At 43.1% G+C, this 22,580-nt stretch overlaps 1 protein-coding gene across 13 annotated transcripts in view; it reads left to right on the top strand.

The window, feature by feature from the left end:
• atp2b2 (ATPase plasma membrane Ca2+ transporting 2) overlaps positions 1–22,580 on the top strand; it is a 176,049-nt gene that overhangs the window by 107,651 nt on the left and 45,818 nt on the right. For 8 of the 13 annotated variants that reach the window (XM_034295860.1, XM_034295855.1, XM_034295856.1 and 5 more), the window contains exons 3-7: positions 2,896–3,096; positions 10,909–11,166; positions 14,750–14,875; positions 15,917–16,045; positions 19,672–19,761. In XM_034295860.1, coding sequence (XP_034151751.1) covers positions 2,896–3,096; positions 10,909–11,166; positions 14,750–14,875; positions 15,917–16,045; positions 19,672–19,761 — 804 coding nt within the window. Of the gene's footprint in view, positions 1–2,895; positions 3,097–10,908; positions 11,167–14,749; positions 14,876–15,916; positions 16,046–17,812; positions 17,846–19,671; positions 19,762–22,580 lie in introns of all 13 variants that reach the window. The other 5 variants (XM_029124210.2, XM_029124204.2, XM_029124214.2 and 2 more) reach the window with 2 other exon arrangements.

Here is a 22,580-nt window from a genome sequence, read left to right as displayed (position 1 = left end):
CCACACGCTTTTTATAGATCTGTGTACTGATACCTGGAATAACCATGGCCTTACTATGACCTTACCATGACCTTTCTGACTTAGTGTAGCGAGACCTCACAGCAGGGAGTATAAATCAAGGCATTGACGAATCCCCTCATTCATACTTTGTGTTTGTGTGTGTGTGTGTGAACAAGTACCGCGATAGATTTGTGTTTATGACCTTAGCTTCAGTCCTGACCTGCCATTTTTCCACCACATGGCTGTTTTGCTCAGGGTGGTAGTGATTCATCATGTCTCCAGTTAGAGAAGATTGAAGAATTGATCCGAGTCCTCCCTCCCTTCAGGGCAGGACTGTGTTGACAGTCAGTCACCCTCTCCCCAGGTCTATGTACAATATTTGCAATCTTTTTTTGTTTGTTTACCCGGTATACATAATATTCAGGACATAGTTTTGAAAAAAAATATCATCCAGTTAGATCTTGATTTAAAGATAGACTGGAAGCCAATCGGTAATACAGCACATTCTACAAGATTGTATTGTATGATCCCAGGACATTTGGGTAAAATTATTGTCAATCTCTATCTTTTAGAATTTAAAGTGGGAAGTGAATAGAATGGACGAAGAGATGATTGAGATAACAGGAACATTTTAATCTGGATTAAACATGTTCTTTTTCATATCAATATATTTGAATCCCAAGCCCAACGCTGACCATTAGATAATATGGGTTTTAACGAATTTCAACAGTGTGAAATATATTTTATGGATTTACGATGGCTAAAATACTGTGGCATCCCTATTTTAGATTTAATCTAGGGATGCACAGTATAAAGGAATCAACTAGCTCACAACTATATTGATGAGCCTGATCATTCCCACTCTGAATGCGTTTTAAAGTGAAAGGTCAGTCTAAAAATACCACGCATTGACTCTGGCTGAACCCAGTTCAGTTTTTAGTGCTCTTTTGAGCAGAGGGCCATGGGACATTGTCAAGCGTAGTGCAGTATTTAGAGAATATGATGCATTTGGGAAGCAGAACATGGGGTCCCTTTCAGGGACTCAACAAGTTCTCTGATGAAGGTAGGGGCCCCTCAGGGAGGCAGAGAGAGGTGGAGAGAGATGGAGAGAGATGGAGAGAGAGATGAAGAGAGATGGAGAGAGATGTGGAGAGAGAGATGGAGAGAGATGGAGAGAGATGGAGGGAGATGTGGAGAGATGTGGAGAGAGAGGTGGAGAGAGAGATGGAGAGAGATGGAGAGAGATGGAGAGAGATGGAGAGAGAGGTGGAGAGAGAGGTGGAGAGAGATGGAGAGAGATGGAGAAAGATGGAGAGAGAGGTGGAGAGAGAGATGGAGAGAGATGTGGAGAGAGAGATGGAGAGAGATGGAGAGAGATGGAGAGAGATGTGGAGAGATGTGGAGAGAGAGGTGGAGAGAGAGATGGAGAGAGATGGAGAGAGATGGAGAGAGAGATGAAGAGAGATGGAGAGAGATGTGGAGAGAGAGATGGAGAGAGATTGAGAGAGATGGAGAGAGATGTGGAGAGATGTGGAGAGAGAGATGGAGAGAGATGGAGAGAGAGGTGGAGAGAGAGGTGGAGAGAGATGGAGAGAGATGGAGAAAGATGGAGAGAGAGGTGGAGAGAGAGATGGAGAGAGATGGAGAGAGATGTGGAGAGAGAGGTGGAGAGAGAGATGGAGAGAGATGGAGAGAGATGGAGAGAGAGGTGGAGAGAGATGGAGAGATAGAAAGTGGAGAGAGATGGAGAGAGAGGTGGAGAGAGAGATGGAGAGAGAGGTGGAGAGAGAGATGGAGAGAGATGGAGAGAGATGGAGAGAGAGGTGGAGAGAGATGGAGAGATAGAAAGTGGAGAGAGATGGAGAGAGATGGAGAGAGATGGAGAGATAGAAAGTGGAGAGAGATGGAGAGAGAGGTGGAGAGAGAGATGGAGAGAGAGGTGGAGAGAGAGGTGGAGAGAGATGGAGAGAGATGGAGAGAGATGGAGAGATAGAAAGTGGAGAGGAAGAGACGTGGAGACAGTCATGCATGCGCACTGAGCCTCTCCTTATGTGATTCCTCCTGTTTTCACCTCTCCTTTTGAGTTCTCTCTTCCCCTCTCCTTTTGAGTTCTCTCTTTTCCTCTCCTTTTGAGTTCTCTCTTTTCCTCTCCTTTTGAGTTCCCTCCCCTTTTCTCCTATTCTGACATGTTCCCTCCTCTGTCCTCCTGTCGTGTTCCTTCCTGTGTTCTCTTTTGCTGATGTGTTCCTTCTTCTCTTATGCTCTCCTTTTGAGTTCCCTCCTCTGTTCTCCTCTCCTGTCGTGTTCCCTCCTCCCTTCTCCTCTCCTGTAGTGTTTCCTCCTCTCTTCCCCTCTCTTGTCATGTTCCCTCATCTCTTCTGCTCTCTTTTCATTTTCCTTCCTCTCTTCTCCTCTCCTGTCGTGTTCCTGTGTTCCCTCCTCTCTTCTCTCCTGCCGTGTTGCCTCCTGTCCTCTCCTCTCCAGTCTTTAGACAGCCTTATGTAATTATGCAGAGTAAAACACACACACACATCCAGGCTTAGCCCTGAACGCGGACTCAGTCGGTTATTGGAGACAAGAGCGCTTGATCTTAGAAAGAGATTGTTCTTTTTTTATCTGTGGGCATGATGTGTAATGTTTTATTCTGACGGAGGAAGAGACAGAGATCGAATTGAGACAGAGAAAGAAAGATAAAATGTAATCTGTAAAGAAAATTTGACGTAGTGCGAGTGAACAATATTCTTGTGTTTAGAACAAAGTTTTTTATTAAATAAGATGTTTGATGTTAGAAATGTAATCATCTATTGACATTTTCAGTTTCCTAGATTAAAACACAAATGTATTGACTTCATTCTACCATATAATCTTTTTTTTTTCTTTCTTTCCCCCCAACAGGCTTATCAGGAGATGTAACCGACCTTGAAAAGAGAAAAGAAGCCTTTGGGCAGAACCTCATACCTCCAAAGAAGCCCAAAACCTTTCTGGAGTTGATATGGGAGGCCTTGCAGGATGTTACCTTAATCATCCTGGAGGTGGCGGCTCTGATCTCCCTGGGACTGAGCTTCTACCAGCCCCCAGGAGGGGATACAGGGGACAGTGAGTACACTGAGATTACTGACACACTCGTGCTGTCTGAGATTACTGACACACTTGTACACTCTGAGATTACTGACACACTCGTACACTCTGAGATTACTGACACAATCGTACAGTCTGAGATTACTGACACACTCGTACACTCTGAGATTACTGACACAATCGTACAGTCTGAGATTACTGACACACTCGTACACTCTGAGATTACTGACACACTCGTACACTCTGAGATTACTGACACACTCGCACACTCTGAAATTACTGACACAATCGTACACTCTGAGATTACTGACACACTCGTACACTCTGAGATTACTGAAATACTCATACAGTCTTAGATTACTGACACACTCGTACACTCTGAGATTACTGACACACTCGTACACTCTGAAATTACTGAAATACTCATACAGTCTTAGATTACTGACACACTCATACACTCTGAGATTACTGCCACACTCATACAGTCTCTGAGATTACTGACACACTCGTACACGCTTAGATTACTGCCACACTCGTACAGTCTCTGAGATTATTCACACACTTGTGCAGTCAAACTCATACACCATGACTCAGGTGTTATTTGACAAGCTGAACACTGACTCAGAGCAGCAACAGTGAACAGGGGTGACTGGGCAGTGGGGGTGGATTTGAACAAGGCCTGGGGCCAAATCAGCTATTGACAGGTGTATCTACAGGTGCAGTGAAGATCCAGTTAAAACAAGAGGACATAATCTAATCAAAATAATTAGGAACTGAGCAGTACTAGAACCATGTGTATAACATGACAAAGAAGAACATTCAACATAATCAAATGTGATTTAGTATACGTTTAATATAACGTTCAATGTTATTTAATATAGTAAATGATGTGTTATTTACTGAGGGCTGGAGGGGGACTGTGGATCTGAGGAAGGAGGAAGTGGTCTCCGGAGAAATAACCTTCAAGTGAAGGCCGTATATCAGCCTTCTATCTGGCCTGTAAAATGTGTGAAGAAGACAAACTGGCTGTCTAACAAATAGAACAGTTTGTATTTATGGTGCTCTACTTTAGATTAGGGTGTCATTCAGGACTCGGCCATTAAACGGTAAGACGGGATGCATCACCATAACAGAACAGGAAGTCATGTTTCAGTTTGGAACAGGAAGTCCTCATTACTTAATCGAGAGGAATCAGAAGCGTTGTCGTAACCTGCGTCCTGAAGTTCTGCGTTGCCAGCAGCTCCACTGTGGCTCATTATGGTCCAAATGAAGGTGAGACGTGCTCCTCACTGCGTGAATAATGCCAGGCTCCATCTGCGCATACATAATTACTGCTCCAGTTGAGTCCAGATAATCTGACAGATGTGCTGGCTTCACATCCGATGAGACGTGGAGGCTGTTCTCGTCAGCTGACTATGAAAGCGTTAGTGGTTGGACTTCCAGAGTAAGATGGCATTTAATGACAAACATGGATACCCTTGGGAAAGATTTGATTGAGGCAATCAGTAGTATTTTTCACATGAATTCCAACTTGTACACAGAGTTTTACTTTTTTTTGTTGAGTTTTTCTTCCCATGATGTCTGTAAGATTTTGCTATCTAAGGGCTAGGGTTTCAAATGTACAGTTACTAGAAAATGTTTCAACCCCCCCCCCCCCCCCCCACCCAAGCTACGAGGGAGCAGAACCAGCTGGGACTCTGTGGCCTGAAGAGAACGTGGAAAGCGTTCCCTGTCTCAGCGCAGGTCAGGCTACCTGGATCCAGGACAAGAATGCAGACGTGTTCATATGATTTTAGCTAGCGGTGACTAAGTTTGCCATGGCTGTTTAAAGAGAACCGAACCGTGGATTTCTGTTCCTGTCAGGGCTTGAATCCATACATCATCAGCTTGTAAAAATGAAAACCTGTGCTTTGTTGGTAGTGACATCAGGTCCTGAGAGTCTGACAGGCATTCAGAATGAATCATACCATTTACAGATCCTCAGACTGCAGACGCTCCAGTCTGCAGCCACCCAAGCCTGCAGCCATGCAAGCCTGCAGCCACCCAAGCCTGCAGCCATGCAAGCCTGCAGCCTGGGGCCGTGTTGCAGGTTCTCTGTCGCTAGAGCGTACGATCCGAGGCCTACTGTCTCCCTAGGCTGCAGACCCCAACCTCACGCTGACAATTCACCACAAGGGATCAATACATTATGTATGCAAGCCTATAGCCGCAAGAGTGCCGTGACCACATACTAGTCAATAACCACCCCAGTCTGACATACCTGATCATTAGTTACAGTACAGTAATGTGATCACCCCAGTCTGAAGTCCCTGATCATTAGTTACAGTACAGTAATGTGATCACCCCAGTCTGAAGTCCCTAATCATTAGTTACAGTACAGTAATGTGATCACCCCAGTCTGAAGTCCCTGATCATTAGTTACAGTACAGTAATGTGATCACCCCAGTCTGAAGTCCCTAATCATTAGTTACAGTACAGTAATGTGACCACCCCAGTCTGAAGTCCGTGATCATTAGTTACAGTACAGTAATGTGACCACCCCAGTCTGAAGTCCGTGATCATTAGTTACAGTACAGTAATGTGATCACCCCAGTCTGAAGTCCGTGATCATTAGTTACAGTACAGTAATGTGATCACCCCAGTCTGACATCCCTGATCATTAGTTACAGTACAGTAATGTGACCACCCCAGTCTGAAGTCCGTGATCATTAGTTACAGTACAGTAATGTGATCACCCCAGTCTGAAGTCCCTGATCATTAGTTACAGTACAGTAATGTGACCACCCCAGTCTGAAGTCCGTGATCATTAGTTACAGTACAGTAATGTGATCACCCCAGTCTGAAGTCCCTGATCATTAGTTACAGTACAGTAATGTGATCACCCCAGTCTGAAGTCCCTGATCATTAGTTACAGTACAGTAATGTGACCACCCCAGTCTGAAGTCCCTAATCATTAGTTACAGTACAGTAATGTGACCACCCCAGTCTGAAGTCCGTGATCATTAGTTACAGTACAGTAATGTGATCACCCCAGTCTGAAGTCCCTGATCATTAGTTACAGTACAGTAATGTGACCACCCCAGTCTGAAGTCCCTAATCATTAGTTACAGTACAGTAATGTGATCACCCCAGTCTGAAGTCCCTGATCATTAGTTACAGTACAGTAATGTGATCACCCCAGTCTGAAGTCCGTGATCATTAGTTACAGTACAGTAATGTGACCACCCCAGTCTGACATCCCTGATCATTAGTTACAGTACAGTAATGTGATCACCCCAGTCTGAAGTCCGTGATCATTAGTTACAGTACAGTAATGTTACCACCCCAGTCTGACATCCCTGATCATTAGTTACAGTACAGTAATGTGATCACCCCAGTCTGACATCCCTGATCATTAGTTACAGTACAGTAATGTGATCACCCCAGTCTGAAGTCCGTGATCATTAGTTACAGTACAGTAATGTGACCACCCCAGTCTGAAGTCCCTAATCATTAGTTACAGTACAGTAATGTGATCACCCCAGTCTGAAGTCCGTGATCATTAGTTACAGTACAGTAATGTGACCACCCCAGTCTGAAGTCCCTAATCATTAGTTACAGTACAGTAATGTGATCACCCCACTCTGAAGTCCCTGATCATTAGTTACAGTACAGTAATGTGATTAACCCAGTCTGAAGTCCCTCATCATTAGTTACAGTACAGTAATGTGATCACCCCACTCTGAAGTCCCTCATCATTAGTTACAGTACAGTAATGTGACCACCCCAGTCTGAAGTCCGTGATCATTAGTTACAGTACAGTAATGTGATCACCCCAGTCTGAAGTCCCTGATCATTAGTTACAGTACAGTAATGTGACCACCCCAGTCTGAAGTCCGTGATCATTAGTTACAGTACAGTAATGTGATCACCCCAGTCTGAAGTCCGTGATCATTAGTTACAGTACAGTAATGTGATCACCCCAGTCTGACATCCCTGATCATTAGTTACAGTACAGTAATGTGACCACCCCAGTCTGAAGTCCGTGATCATTAGTTACAGTACAGTAATGTGATCACCCCAGTCTGAAGTCCCTGATCATTAGTTACAGTACAGTAATGTGACCACCCCAGTCTGAAGTCCGTGATCATTAGTTACAGTACAGTAATGTGATCACCCCAGTCTGAAGTCCCTGATCATTAGTTACAGTACAGTAATGTGATCACCCCAGTCTGAAGTCCCTGATCATTAGTTACAGTACAGTAATGTGACCACCCCAGTCTGAAGTCCCTAATCATTAGTTACAGTACAGTAATGTGACCACCCCAGTCTGAAGTCCGTGATCATTAGTTACAGTACAGTAATGTGATCACCCCAGTCTGAAGTCCCTGATCATTAGTTACAGTACAGTAATGTGACCACCCCAGTCTGAAGTCCCTAATCATTAGTTACAGTACAGTAATGTGATCACCCCACTCTGAAGTCCCTGATCATTAGTTACAGTACAGTAATGTGATTAACCCAGTCTGAAGTCCCTCATCATTAGTTACAGTACAGTAATGTGATCACCCCACTCTGAAGTCCCTCATCATTAGTTACAGTACAGTAATGTGATCACCCCACTCTGAAGTCCCTCATCATTAGTTACAGTACAGTAATGTGATCACCCCACTCTGAAGTCCCTCATCATTAGTTACAGTACAGTAATGTGATCACCCCACTCTGAAGTCCCTCATCATTAGTTACAATATGTACTGTAATTGTCATTTTGAACACAATAATAAAAAATGAGTGTAAAAAGTTTCAATTAACCAAAGATAGACCAGCCCATTTGCCAGAGTGACCCCTTAGTCAATCAGTCTTTAAAAAGATGACTAGAGCAGAAAAAGTATGTCCTCAAAGCTTTATTTGAAAGTCAAAAGATTCAGAAAATAAATGAGGTTTGATTAGCATATCAAAGGGGACCAATCACTGCATGTCAAAAGATATGCAAGTGTTTTTTAATAGTTTTTATATCAAACACGATGAATCACGTACGAATCAGAATACATGTCTCCCACTGTGATGAATGGCAAGAACAAGGTAGTGTCCTAAATGTCACACCACACTCTACATTGCGCACATCTTTTGACCAGATCCCCATTGGGCTCCATGCCCAAGGATGCCCAAGGATTTACAGTGGAGAAGGAGAACTGACCCTGAATATCGGTGTATGTGAGTTCCTCCTACACTGGGTAGGACAAACTATACAACGATAAAAGTCCCTAAAAGTGACTGCAGCTGTAACAGAAGTGGCTGGCGCCTCAGCTCCATGGACAGCTAAGGAAAATAATCTGCGGGATGCCGAGCACACCTATCAAGCGTTGTGTGACGCCACCACACCACGGCGTAGGGGGAGTTGTAGACTACGTCCTAACCCCTTCACAGCACACTAACTTTGACCAGTGCCCATAAAGCTCTGAAGACAATAGGGTGCCATTTAGGAGACTCATGGAGCGTGTGTACTGTAGGACTGTGCTGCATTGCTGCTTTGCCCCCAAGTGCCCCCTCTAGTGTTACCGATCATTACCGTTCATGCCCAAATACAGTTGACGGTTGTTTTAATGAAATGTTCTCTGTTGTGTGTGGCACAGGGAAATTAAAATGCTCCTTGGTTCGGTGGTCTTTAAATAGTCCTTGTTTCTAGTTAGTTCCCTTTAAGAAGTCCTTGTCCCCAATCTAGTGCTCTAAAATTTGGTATTGTTCCAAGTTCAGTGCCCTTTAAATTGGCCTTGTCCCTAGTACACTTTAAACAAGCACTACAGAATGTTTCAGTCTTTAATAACAAGTGTTTCACCAGACTTGAATCCACTAGTAGCTTGGGTTGCATGCCTTTGACAATTGGCTTTCATTCCACTGTTTGAAATAGCACCATCACTCACTAAAGACCTATATGGGGTCAAAGTATCATTATGCCGATTTTAAGCCAAATCAAATCCATATGCAGAAGTGACTACAAACCTTTTATGAATTTCTTATTAATATTAAGTCATCATGCCCCCCCCAAAACAAACTCAATGATGGCAAGTTGGCCTTGAGGAAGCAAAGCAGCCGCAAACCATAATGCAAACACCTTCAAAGTTTTATGGCTGGTATGAGGGGTACCTCTGTTCAAAGAGAGTGTCTGACATTTGATTCATATGTCCAGAACTCATTGCTCCAGTAGTTGTAGTTGTACGGAGGTGTGGTCTGGCAAACGTCAGTCGTGACATTGTTTTAAAGCAGAGACTCCTTCCTTCCTAACCTCTCATGTAGGCCATGTGCAGTCTCTTTCTGACAGTGGACTCATGGTCTTCAACATTGATGTTGGCATTAGAGGCCTGTAGATCTCCCTGATGTTACCCTGGGGTTCATAGAGACTTTTATGAGCATCTTTCAGTTAGCAGTTCAAGGCTGCATTTGGTGGATGAACTATCCTATGTAGATTGCCAGAGTTCTCCCTGTGCAGATGATCTGTTAGACAGTGGACTGGTGTTCTTTGACTGGTTTGGAAATGGCTTTGTCACCTCTCCCAGACACATGGGCATTATAGGTATAATCTTTCTTTGGAGGACCTCAGATAAATGTAATCCTGCCATGATGTGTTTTGAAACATCCATGTGGTTAAGACAAAAACAGATCAAGTTTACATTACCAATATAATGTTTATACAATCATGGAAAACTGACAACTAGGTCAAATATTGACAGCAACATAACTTTTTTAATGTATTTGTATCTGGAAATTTAGCAATTTACCAGCTAGCAAGTTCACTAGCTAACAACAATAGTAATCTTAAACTGACACACTTGCTAGGTTAGTTAACTAAACAGTCAGTCCTACTTTGCTATTTCAAAACAATTATGTTTTCATTCAACATAGGCTTTTTAAAACAGCTCTAACCTACCAATGATATACTGTAGGTACAAACAACTGAATCAAACACGGCATTAAAGGGAAATAAGGCCCAATCTGCAATGCACTTCAAGCCAGTCAGAAATGGCTATTCAAAAATGTGATAGTTTCAAGAGACACAATCACCCTATTGATAGTATAAAATTAGGGATTTAAATTGAATAGGTTTTCTGTGATTGGGAAATGTTATGGCTGTGCCAACCACCCGAGCCTGCTCTGCTCTCTAAGTAACTCCCAGAGCATAATGCTGAATAGGAAAGGGCCATAATGATATCTGTCCAGATGAATTGATGGAACACATTAACACCAGTTAAGAAAGTGTATTCATTGAAATGGAGGTTTTTTAATTCAATCTATCACAGCACAATGAAAAAGAAAACCAGGAAGAATGGAGCTACTTAACTTATTCACGCAAAAGAAAATGTTTGATACGTTCAGAGCATTGAATTACACCATTTTTAAAAGTACGTTATGTTGAAAGTGTGTTCTAACATGAGTAATGAGCCAGTAGTCACTATGTCTATCACAAATGGAAATAAGAGGATGAACAGAAATTAAGTTCCGCCTAGGTTTTATTTTATAGAAAGCTTTTAGAAACAGAATGTTGAAGAGTTGTTTTGTTATGTGTGTACATGTGCATGTGTTCATTTCTACTGTTACGTACCCTCTGTCTCACTTTCTCCTCCCTCTGTCTCGCTTTCTCCTCCCTCTGTCTTGCTTTCTCCTCCCTCTGTCTCGCTTTCTCCTCCCTCTGTCTCCCTTTTTCCTCCCTCTGTCTCCCTTTCTCCTCCCTCTGTCTCGCTTTCTCCTCCCTCTGTCTCCATTTCTCCTCCCTCTGTCTCCCTCTGTCTCCCTTTCTCTTTCCCATCCGTCCCCCTTTTCTCTTTTTCCAATCCTCTCTGCCTGCTTATCGTCCAGGCTGCGGGACGGCGGCAGGCGGGGGCGAGGATGAGGGCGAGGCCGAGTCCGGCTGGATCGAGGGGGCGGCCATCTTGCTGTCAGTGGCATGTGTGGTGCTGGTGACGGCATTCAACGACTGGAGCAAGGAGAAGCAGTTCCGCGGGTTGCAGAGCCGCATCGAGCAGGAGCAGAAGTTCCAGGTCGTCCGGGGCGCCCAGGTCATACAGCTGCCTGTGGCCGACATCGTGGTCGGGGACATCGCACAGATCAAGTATGGTACGTGTATGAAAACTAGCGGGATTTCGTTAATCTCGCTAACTTAGATTTAATATACTTTAAAATCATGATAGTTAGGTCTGGAAACAATTGGACACTGATACAAGTTTTGTTATTCTGGCTGTTTACCAAAATATGTTCTAGTTACAGTTAAAGAATTAGTACGGGCTTAGAGTGCAGTATCCCAGCTTTATTTTGAGCGTGTTCACATCCAAATTGGAGGAAGGGTTTAGGAATCACAGCTCTTTAATATGTAGCCCCCTCTTTTCAAGGGACCAAAAGTAATTGGACAATTGACTCAAAAGCTGTTCCATGGACAGGTGTGGACTATTTCTTCCTTATTTGTTCATCAATGAAACATTTGGAAGGTCTGGAGTGGATTCCAGGTGTGGCATTTGCATTTGGAATCCGTTGCTATTAACCCACAACATACTGTCAAAGGAGCTCTCAATGCAAGTCAAACAGGCCATCCTTAGGCTGCAAAAAAAGAGAAAAATCCTTTAGAGAGATAGCAGGAACATTAAGAGAGGCCAAATCAACAGTATGGTACATTCGGAGAGAAAAATTATGCACAGGTGAGCTCTGCAACACCAAAAGGCCTGGACATCCATGGAAGACAACAGTGGTGGATGATTGTAGGATCCTTTCCATGGTGAAGAAAAACCCCTTGACAACATCAAGTGAAGAACACTCTCCAGGAGGAGAGTTGGACATTATCCAAGTCCACCATAAACAGAAGACTTCACGAGCAAATACAGAGGATTCACCACAAGGTGCAAACCATTCATAAGCCTCATGAATTGAAAGGCCAGAATAGACTTTGCCAAAAAACATTTTTTAAAAAGCCAGCCCAGTTCTGGAACAGCATTCTTTGTACAGATTAAACTAGGATCCACCTGGACCAGGATGATAGGAAGAAGAAAGTATGGAGAAGGCTTGGAACAGCTCATGATCCGAAGCATATCACATCATCTGTAAAACACGGTGGAGGCAGTGTGATGACATGGACATGCATGGCTTCCAATGGCACTGGGTCACTAGTGTTTAGAAGCAGCCGGATGAATTCTGAAGTGTAGAGGGATATATTGTCTCCTCTGATTCAGACAAATTCAGCAAAGTTGATTGAGCTTCACTTTACAGATGGACAATGACCCAAAACATACTGCGAAAGCAACCCAGGAATATTTTAAGGCAAAGAAGTGGAATATTCTGCAGTGGCCAAGTCAATGACCTGATCTGAACCCAATCGAGCATACATTTAACTTGCTGAAGACAAAACTTATGTGGAGACCGTGTCCACATATGTAGCCATTTTAGGCTTCCTGCACCAAAGTTCAGGTCTTAGGAGGTTAAGCCTGAAAGACCCCCAAACAAACAACAACTGAAGACAGCTACAGTAAAGGCCATGAAAACCATAAACATTGTTGTAATTCCTCAACGTTTCATACGATATTTTTGTTTGCATCTCGTTTGTTTCCTTTGTGTTGGGGGCATATAGAGAAAAATTATGAAAATGATGTCCGTGTCCAAATATATCCGGACCTAATTGTATGTATATATTTATAAAAATATATATATAATATTTTTTAAACCATGTAGCAGTTAGGAGCCTAAATACATACAAATGCAATGACAGTCAGGGATGATTGACAGCTGTCAAAAATTATTTGGAAGACGATTTAACAGGATATTATTATGGGGAGAAAATATAACACATTTAAAATGAGGCCCTCCTAAACCACCCAATAGCCTACTGTCACCCCTGGATTGAAGGAACTAAGCGTCGGCGAAAAGAGTTTGTCTCCCCATCTTAGAATGAATGCGCTAACTTTAAGTCGCTCTTTATGACATCATGTGCCAAATGACTAAATGCAAATGTGAATTAGCCCAGATTTGTACCAGTCCCTGATTAGCAGAGTACAGCGTGAGAGGGATTCTTCTTGTTGAGTGCTTCTTTTATTAGGCTGGCAGTATATAATACCACAGAAACACGTGACTGACACTAAATTAATTAACACAATACTTCTGCTTGGAAATATTCACAACACAAAGCTCTACATCTCTAACACTCAACCTACATAACCAATTCTCTGGACACTGATTCATCTTTCAAAACACAGTTGTATGAAAGTGTGAAACACTGAGAGATTGGAAAAAGATTGAGCGTCTGGGTTAAAGCAAAGCCTATTTAGTTTAGAAAGCAACTCATTTGTTAATTAGTAGTATTAATTTAAGGAGAATATTTGATGAGTTTGGCATCTAAAACTAATGTTACCATGGTTGTTCATTAATAATACTCCCTGTTACCATGGTTGTTCATTAATCATACTCCCTGTTACCATGGTTGTTCATTAATAATACTCACTGTTACCATGGTTGTTCATTAATAATACTCCCTGTTACCATGGTTGTTCATTAATAATACTCCCTGTTACCATGGATGTTCATTAATAATACTCCCTGTTACCATGGATGTTCATTAATAATACTCCCTGTTACCATGGATGTTCATTAATAATACTCCCTGTTACCATGGTTGTTAATTAATAATACTCCCTGTTACCATGGATGTTCATTAATAATACCTCCCTGTTACCATGGATGTTAATTAATAATACCCCCTGTTACCATGGTTGTTCATTAATAATACTCTGTTACCATGGTTGGTCATTAATAATACTCCGTTACCATGGTTGGTCATTAATAATACTCCCTATTCCTTTTGTGTGAGAGTACAATGTAAAACAACAAATTCGTTTTATTGTGTGTGTTTGTCAGAGTGCTGTCATGAACATTAATTTATCTTCAGCTTTCATGATTATAAAGTGTTTTTGGTACTTACAGAGGAGTGAAGATATGGTCACGTGACCAGGATAGAGACAGAGCATCGCCTAAACGGGCTGCAATCTCAGCCTGTAAAAACATATCATGTCTCCTGGCTTATCAGCTTATCAGCTTCTGCCTCTCTCACGTGTGTTCTAGTGTACATTGTCTTATCTATATTATAACGTATTTATTCATCATATGACATCTGCAGTGTTCTTTGATAGAATGTGTTTTCGGTTATCATTTTGGCTCTCCGTGTTCCCGAATGTGATTGTGTTGAGAGTTCTGGTGAAAAGGTGACTGTTTGTGGTGTGCATTCTGCTGGGTGTCTGTTTGTGGTGTGCATTCTGCTGGGTGTCTGTTTGTGGTGTGCATTCTGCTGAGTGACTGTTTGTGGTGTGCATTCTGCTGGGTGTCTGTTTGTGGTGTGCATTCTGCTGGGTGTCTGTTTGTGGTGTGCATTCTGCTGGGTGTCTGTTTGTGGTGTGCATTCTGCTGAGTGACTGTTTGTGGTGTGCATTCTGCTGGGTGTCTGTTTGTGGTGTGCATTCTGCTGGGTGTCTGTTTGTGGTGTGCATTCTGCTGAGTGACTGTTTGTGGTGTGCATTCTGCTGGGTGTCTGTTTGTGGTGTGCATTCTGCTGAGTGACTGTTTGTGGTGTGCGTTCTGCTGGGTGTCTGTTTGTGGTGTGCGTTCTGCTGAGTGACTGTTTGTGGTGTGCGTTCTGCTGAGTGACTGTTTGTGGTGTGCGTCGCAGGTGACCTGCTACCAGCGGATGGAGTGTTGATCCAGGGGAATGATCTCAAGATAGACGAGAGCTCCCTGACGGGGGAGTCGGACCATGTCAAAAAGACCGCAGACAGGGACCCCATGCTGCTCTCTGGTCAGTGACACACACACACACGCAACGACGTGCGCACACACACATCAAAGACACACACATACACAATGAATCATGAATTCAATGTCTTTGAAGTCACAGTCTGTAAGATTTCCAACCTGTTTCATACATTGGTATTTAGCCAGGTCAAGCATGCTTCCTTCACCCTAGATAAAATACAATAGTGATTCTGATTCTGAATAAAATGCAGTGCGGGTTCGGATTATGGAAGGAATACAATGCTAATTCGGGATAAAATGTAACTCTCATTCTGTTTATGATTCTGGATAAATACCCCGCTTGGAAAGCCATGGTGCTGTCCATCTAAATCTATTATTCTAGTCACAACAGGATGGCAGGTCTTCAGTGAGAGAAACTGGGATCTTAATTGGAATTTGAATATCAGCAGAGAGAAGCACGCAGCGCCTTGATGTTCATTGTTCTGTGTAATGGCTTCTCTTCCTTCATTGTTGGAAAGGACTGGTGTTTCATAGCCTCTCTCTCTGTTTTTCTCTCTCTCTCTCTCGCTCCCTCTTCCTTTTATTCCCTCTCTGTTTCCCTCTGAATTTCTATCGCGCTCCTCTCTCTCTCTTTCTATCGCGCTCCACTCTCTCTCTTTCTCTGTCTCTCTGTCTACCTCCCTCTTCCACCTTTCTCTCTCCCGTTCTGTTTCTCTCTTTTCTGAGAGATGTGCCAAAGCATAACGTTGTGGGAGCAGTCTGTTATTATGGTTTGTCAGCTGTCTGTCTCCACCACCACTGATAATTACCATTTAATTACCCTTTTTTACACTTATATCTTCATAACTGACAGCTGGACAGTGTTGTCTGTGTCTGTGTCTGTGTGTGTGTGTGTGTGTGTGTGTGTGTGTGTGTATGCTTGAGTGTGAGAAGAGTTATGTAAAAAGATCACCAAATTCAGTTTATTTTCTCCAAAAGAGCTCACCAGACATTGATGTACTGTGATGTTTCATAATTTTACTGGTGATCGGTGTGGTGATAAACTCTGCCCTTGGTGTGTGTGTGTGTGTGTGTGTAACCATAGGTACCCATGTCATGGAAGGTTCTGGCAGGATGTTGGTGACCGCCGTGGGGGTCAACTCTCAGACCGGCATCATCTTCACCCTGCTGGGGGCTGGGGAGGTCGGAGAGGAGGAGAAGAAGGAGAAGAGAGGTTTGTTCCTTTGTCTTTCCTCCTCTGTCTCCATTGGACAGCCCTAACATGCAGCGGGAGCCAGAGTTGTGGGTTCGATTGCCAGGGCCACACAAAATGTAAACGTGCATTTCGATTCGAGCTTCCTCTCTGAGGCATGCATCATTGTATTAGTCTGATCCAAATGGTTTGTGTAGAACCAGTACAGTCACACCACGCTGGGTCCATGGCTCGGTAGGGCAGAGTGGGAGTGTGGCATGCCATAGTGTACAGAACAGTTTCATCTCACCGCAGGTTATTGACTCTGTTTTCACCTGTCATTTGTGGACTAGCTACCGTGCTACCTTAGCTGAGCATAGTTACAGAGGCTATATCTTACATTTTAACCAGTTTGCTACAGAAGTGATTAAATGTGATCTGTTATGTGGGTTGTAGTTCATGGTGTTATTTGGTATTGTTTGATGCATTTTTCTGTAGGGCAAATCAAGTCCAATGTGAAGTGCCTTTCAGACCTTGAAAAAACAGCATTTTTGCATTTCCTGCTTTTCAGGAAAATTCCTGCAGCGACCGTATAATCAAATAAAGACACAGCATCTGTTGCTCCCACTGGGTTGTGGTGATGAATGAGTCCTTCCAGATCTCTAAGCTTTCTGGGTCAGAGTGGGGGGGGGGGGGGGCTGAATGTTCTCTTGCTGTTAAAAATGTTCGGTTCAATTTGAGTATCTTGGAGAACTCTCTCTTTAACCTTTATTCTTTAGCCCAAACTAGGCTATAAGCAAATCCAAAAAAAATAACACTGTTCCATACAAACAAGTGACAACTGCTGTACGAGTGTATTAAAGTAAAATGGAAATGTGTCTTCCCCCCAAGTACCAACTCCTCCTTGCACACCTTTGGCGAGTGGAGTCATTAGGGATCAGGCATTAACGGAGGTGTTGAGTGTCAGGTTGAATGCCTTGCTCAAGGGAAGGTATTTCCATTTACTTTCTCTACATTTTATTGTTGAAGACTCCAGTCTGTGATGTCTTGCCACTGGTTGTGGAAGTGTCGCTGGTGAGCCAAAATGGGTCCCCGAAAATTATCTAGAGTATCATTTACAGTATGTGTCAATTCATGCCCTGTGTCATCTAAACTACTTGCATGGCTTACTTTAAACATGAGAACTACCTGATGCAAACGGCTATGAAAAAATTGGAGTGGCTTCAGGACATATCTTTGAATGTCCTTGAGTGGCCCAGCCAAAGCCAGAACTTGAACCCAATTGAACATCTGTGGGGGGACTTGAATATTGCAGTTCACTGACACTCTCCATCCAGTCTGACAGAGCTTAAGAGGATCTGAAAGCTGGTAGAGGCGTACACAAGAATAATTAAAGCTGTGATCATTACCAAAGGCGCTTCTACAGAGTACAGTACTGAATAAAAGGCCTAAATGTTTATGTACATTTCTGTTTTTATTTTCATTTTTATTTCCAACATGTTAAATGGTATAGATTGATGGTCAGTTCTTTCAAATTCATTATGAGTTAAGTTGATAAGACCACAAAATGTAGAGAAAGCAAATGGGTTTAAATACTTTCCCAAGGCATGTCAAACACTGTGAGCTGTGGCTAGGGACTGCTAGGAGCTTGAAACACAATGTGACATTGAACCCAACTGTGCTGGTTAGGATATATTCTTGGCCCCATAGATAGACCAGCCTGGTTCACCTGAGTTTTGGCCTGTTGTGAGGTGAGATGACCAACTCCTCTCCTTACTGTCTTGTTATTCTCTGTAAACTACAACACAGGTAAGGCTGTGGAGGATGGCCAACCCAACACAGGTAGAGTATCTCTCTCTGTGACCCTAGCAGCCCATAGCCACCCCTGTCTGTCCTCCTCCCCAGTTCCCCAGCCCTCCAGTACTGATATACCCTCCAGGACCAACCCTTTACCCCCTTACCCAGCCTACCGAACCACCCCAAACCCTCTCCTGTCCCTGGTCAACACCAAACAACCCGGCTTCTGTCAATCAGATTCTTCATCTAGAAAGAGGTGCCTGCACACAAATGCAAATTCTTAAGGGTTGAAAAGAAAAACCAACATCTCATCCACATCTACCCCTCAACTCCCCAAACACTTCCAACTGTCCCAAATGACAGCCTGAGATTGCTTGAGGTTAAATAAATATGATCTCACCCTGTGATTGGTTAAATCCACTGAAAGATCTCCTGAGTTAAAAAGTAGCTTCAGGAGCAAGGATGGAACGTGAAAGACTTTAAAGAGATTAAAATTTAACTGATTAAGGTTTTGATCATCTGTGCAATGCCAGGCTGTCCCCATTTGGGCTTTGGGCTCCTGAAGCACCTCTTTGATGCTGTTAGTTAGTCTTAGGAAGCCGCTTTGACATTCTAGTACAAAATACATCTGAAATAACATCATATTCTGATGTGAATTTCCCAGCATTTAACACTTTTCCAGAAAGCCTGTTTGGAATATTCCTGCAATAATGGGGTAATTAGCCAATCCAAGGAATACTCCAAACATGATTTCTGGAAAACCTGGAATTTTGGGAAAGTTACCTGAATTTCCAGTTCCTTGAATTTGACCCCTTAGTATATAACTAAAGAAGTAGCATTGGTCATTCCAGAAACAGATGTATGTCTGGATGTCTGTTAACCATTGTTGTAATGGAATTTGACATTCAAAACATGTCTGTCCCTAGGCTGGGGTCAATTCACCTTAATTCCAGACAATTCAGGAAGTTCACATAAATTCCAATTCGCTGAAATGCTTTCAACTAGGAGCATTTGGAATTGGAAATTGAATTTGGTTTGTATTCTGAATTGACATGAACTTGAGCCCAACCCTCAATCAAGAGTCAGTTTGTTCTGTTATTATCATGCTGCTATATTACTTATGTGCTGCTCAATGACATGACTCAAATAACATGGTTGAGATGAATTTACTAATAACGATGAATTAGCCCTGAAAATCCACATTGATTACATATTTATTATTGACTATTACAACTGCACCAGATTTACTTTGATAACCGCCACACACATTCAGTCTAAAGTCATTTTTCCTTTTCAATGCCAGAAATGTCCAATGTTTCAGTAGGTAGTCAGTCCTTTTGAGTCAGAGGCTGGGAGTTTGGTTAAAATTATTTACTGTTATTTTCTCAGTAATGTCTAAGCAAGCCGCAGATTAGCTCTTTAGTTATGTTTTTCTCTTCAGTGGTTTGAGGTATTCATTGAGGAGATGGTGAATCCTTCCTCTTCTATGTTGCCACTCATAATATTATCCTCAGTCCTTTTTCATTTTCAATATGTTGTTTTGTCAGTTTGATTTAGTTGTATCAGTTTCATAATATCGTGTTGCTGATACCATTTCTCTGGACTTCTCTAGCAACATGTTCAGGCTCAATTTCATTTCAATTCTAGTCGGTTCAAATAGATAATAATTCTGAATTGTCCCCTTGGAAAAGCATTTCAGAGGATTGGAATTTAAATGATCGCCTTCCTGAATTGAACTAAATAAACATGCACATGATCACCAGACAGAAACGATCTAAAGCAAAACCACCTGTCCGTCCTGCTGTTCGAGGCTCTTAACCATGTTATTTTTGTTCACTGTTGCCCCCCCCCCCCCATGACTCACTGGCTAGACTCCTCCCACCCCTCTGACCCCCCCATCTCAACCATAGCCACCGGTGCTGCTGTGGGCAAGGCACCAGGCAATGCCTACATAGTCAATGGTAGGTTGACCAGAGCCTCCTTCCTGTCCTGCTGTACCCCCTGGGTGCGACCTCCTTCTCCTTGTCCACCTCCTCCCTCTAACTGTTTGGAACCCCTCTCCTCCTCCTGTACGCTCCTCTTCCCTTCCTAATTGCATGTTTCTTCTTTTCTTTCGAGGTCGGGGACAGTCATTTGGGCCTTCCTCTTATTTTTTCATTTTATCTCTGGTCTGTTTATTCGATCTGAATTAGTAGCAATGCCACACACGTCCACTGTTTCGCTGGGTAGTTAGTGAATGTCCTGTTGAGTCAGAGGCTGGTGGTTTGATTGAAGTCACGTCGTCAGTAATTTATATGTGTGTTAAGGAAGGTTAGGTTGCTTGTTGCTAGCCATGACTATCATATTGTTATTGCCTTCGAACATGCATGTTTCAGAAGACTTCAAAAACAGGAATGGTAATTATTCTTAAGACGGGGGCAGCAAAATCACATTGTCATATTTTCTTAATTGCCGCATTGAGATGTATAAAGAACGCAATCTTGTAGCCAGAAGCAAAGCAACCTGCATCCCACAGCTGGCTGTCTTCTGAACCTGAGCAAGGTTGGGACCTAGATGAGAGGACAGGTGTTAACCGAGGGTGTCCTGACTCTGTGATCACTAAAGGTCCCAGGGCATCTCTCTAAAGGGGAGCAGTGTTAACCTAGGGTGTCCGGACTCTCTCTGATCACTAAAGGACCCAGGGCACCTCTCTTTAGGGTAGGGGTGTTAACCCAGGGTGTCCGGACTCTCTGTGATCACTAAAGGTCCCAGGGCACCTCTCTTAAGGGTAGCAGTGTTAACCCAGGGTATCCGGACTCTCTGTGATCACTAAAGGTCCCAGGGCACCTCTCTTAAGGGTAGCAGTGCTAACCCAGGGTGTCCGGACTCTCTGTGATCACTAAAGGTCCCAGGGCACCTCTCTTAAGGGTAGCAGTGTTAACCCAGGGTGTCCGGACTCTCTGTGATCACTAAAGGTCCCAGGGCACCTCTCTTAAGGGTAGCAGTGTTAACCCAGGGTGTCCGGACTCTCTGTGATCACTAAAGGTCCCAGGGCACCTCTCTTAAGGGTAGCAGTGTTAACCCAGGGTGTCCGGACTCTCTGTGATCACTAAAGGTCCCAGGGCACCTCTCTTAAGGGTAGCAGTGTTAACCCAGGGTGTCCGGACTCTCTGTGATCACTAAAGGTCCCAGGGCACCTCTCTTAAGGGTAGCAGTGTCAACAGCTACATTTTGACTTTTAAACAGTGGAACTATGCATCTCTATGTAACAGGCTTATAGCCCCCAATTTTGGTTTCTTTACCATCATTTTTCTGACCCTTTTTAGTTGACCCATCTTTTACCCAGTCTTGATGGGAATAAGGCAGGCCTGTGTATTCTGGGCATGGCTGGACAGGACGCAGCAAATGTCAAAATTATGTAACACTTCAACGTGAGAGTTCTGGAACATTGTCTACCGAATTTGGGATTTGTGAGTGTGTCTGCAATCATTCTGTTTTTATCGCAGTGTTCAGAGTCATTATGTTTTTAACAATGTAACCTTTAATTTTTGTCACAGTTGTACATTTTGTGTAAAAATCAAAAGAATTTTAGCTGTTACCGTTATATTAGCTACACTAGCTAGCAAAAGTTAACAACTTCCTTCATCTTCTATTGACGGATGTGAGCAGCAAGTGGGAAAAGAAGGTGCTGTTGTTGTGTTGTTTGCCATGCATACAGACTGGGTCCCTGTGACGACAACAGCACAATTGTATATGTACACTGCTATTCTACTAAATACATTTTGAAAGGTAGAAAAAGTTGGTCTCATTAGCGACCCTAGTCTACACAGTGATTCCTGTCGATGGTCTTTGGCTGCCCAGTGAGAAGCCACTTATTATTGGCCGACACTGGTGCTGTGATCAATCACATCCCAGCAGTAACGTCAGCTAACCGATTAGTCACTTTGAATCTGTGATATCTAAATAGAGATCAATATCCCCTATATTTGTATAGTTTCTCACCCAATAAAATAATTGCAATGGTAGTTTATTGTTGTAGCGACCAGCTGGTGTTTACAGCTAGCTTAGCTGTTGGGTGGGGAAGTCTAGAGTGAGAGTGTGACATCACTTTGACATTTGCTGCATCACTGCTCGCCAAGCCCCAGTGTCCTCTGGGAATGCATCTGATGTTGTTGTGGTGAATAGAGCGATCTTTAACTCTGATCATGGTATGGGGTGTTTTAAAAGATCTGGCTACAGGGGTGTTGTTTGCGCTAGGATGATATTCCTTTAGGAAATCTGTATATTCACCAAATTATTAATTGTTGGCTTTCCTGGATTCTTTGCTACTGTAGTTTGTTTGATGTGGGCGGGGTCTACAAAAGCATGGATATAAAACACGTATACAGGAATTTGTGGCATTAAAGGAGGTCATTCTTAAATTCTATTTTGCCCTTGTGGGAGGACTTTCTTTTCCTGGTTTACTCTCCTCCCTCTTTCTGACCACGCATGAGCATTTGGACAGGTTTCTTTTGCATGCTCTGTGTTGCTCCTTGGTGTGTGTGTGTGTGTGTGTGTGTGCGTTTCTGTGTGTGTATATGTGTGTGTTGCTCTATTTCTTTGTTGTGTGTGACACTGTACCTGGGTCTGGATACCCCATTATTATGAATGGCTATTCTTGTTCATTGTGGTGTGTTGTTCAAGTCCTGGCTGTCATACATGAGTATGTCTCCCTCCAAAAAAAAAACCTGCCTGGTCTGATTGTTAGAGAAGAGATGTAGATGCCCCCATAGAACAGGTCTCAAGTTACAATTCAAAGTCA

Source organism: Esox lucius, chromosome 2 (assembly GCF_011004845.1).
Source record: "Esox lucius isolate fEsoLuc1 chromosome 2, fEsoLuc1.pri, whole genome shotgun sequence".
NCBI classification, from domain to species: Eukaryota; Metazoa; Chordata; class Actinopteri; order Esociformes; family Esocidae; genus Esox; species Esox lucius.
Note: the sequence above shows the minus strand (reverse complement) of the source record. Positions and strands in the feature narration are given on the sequence as shown.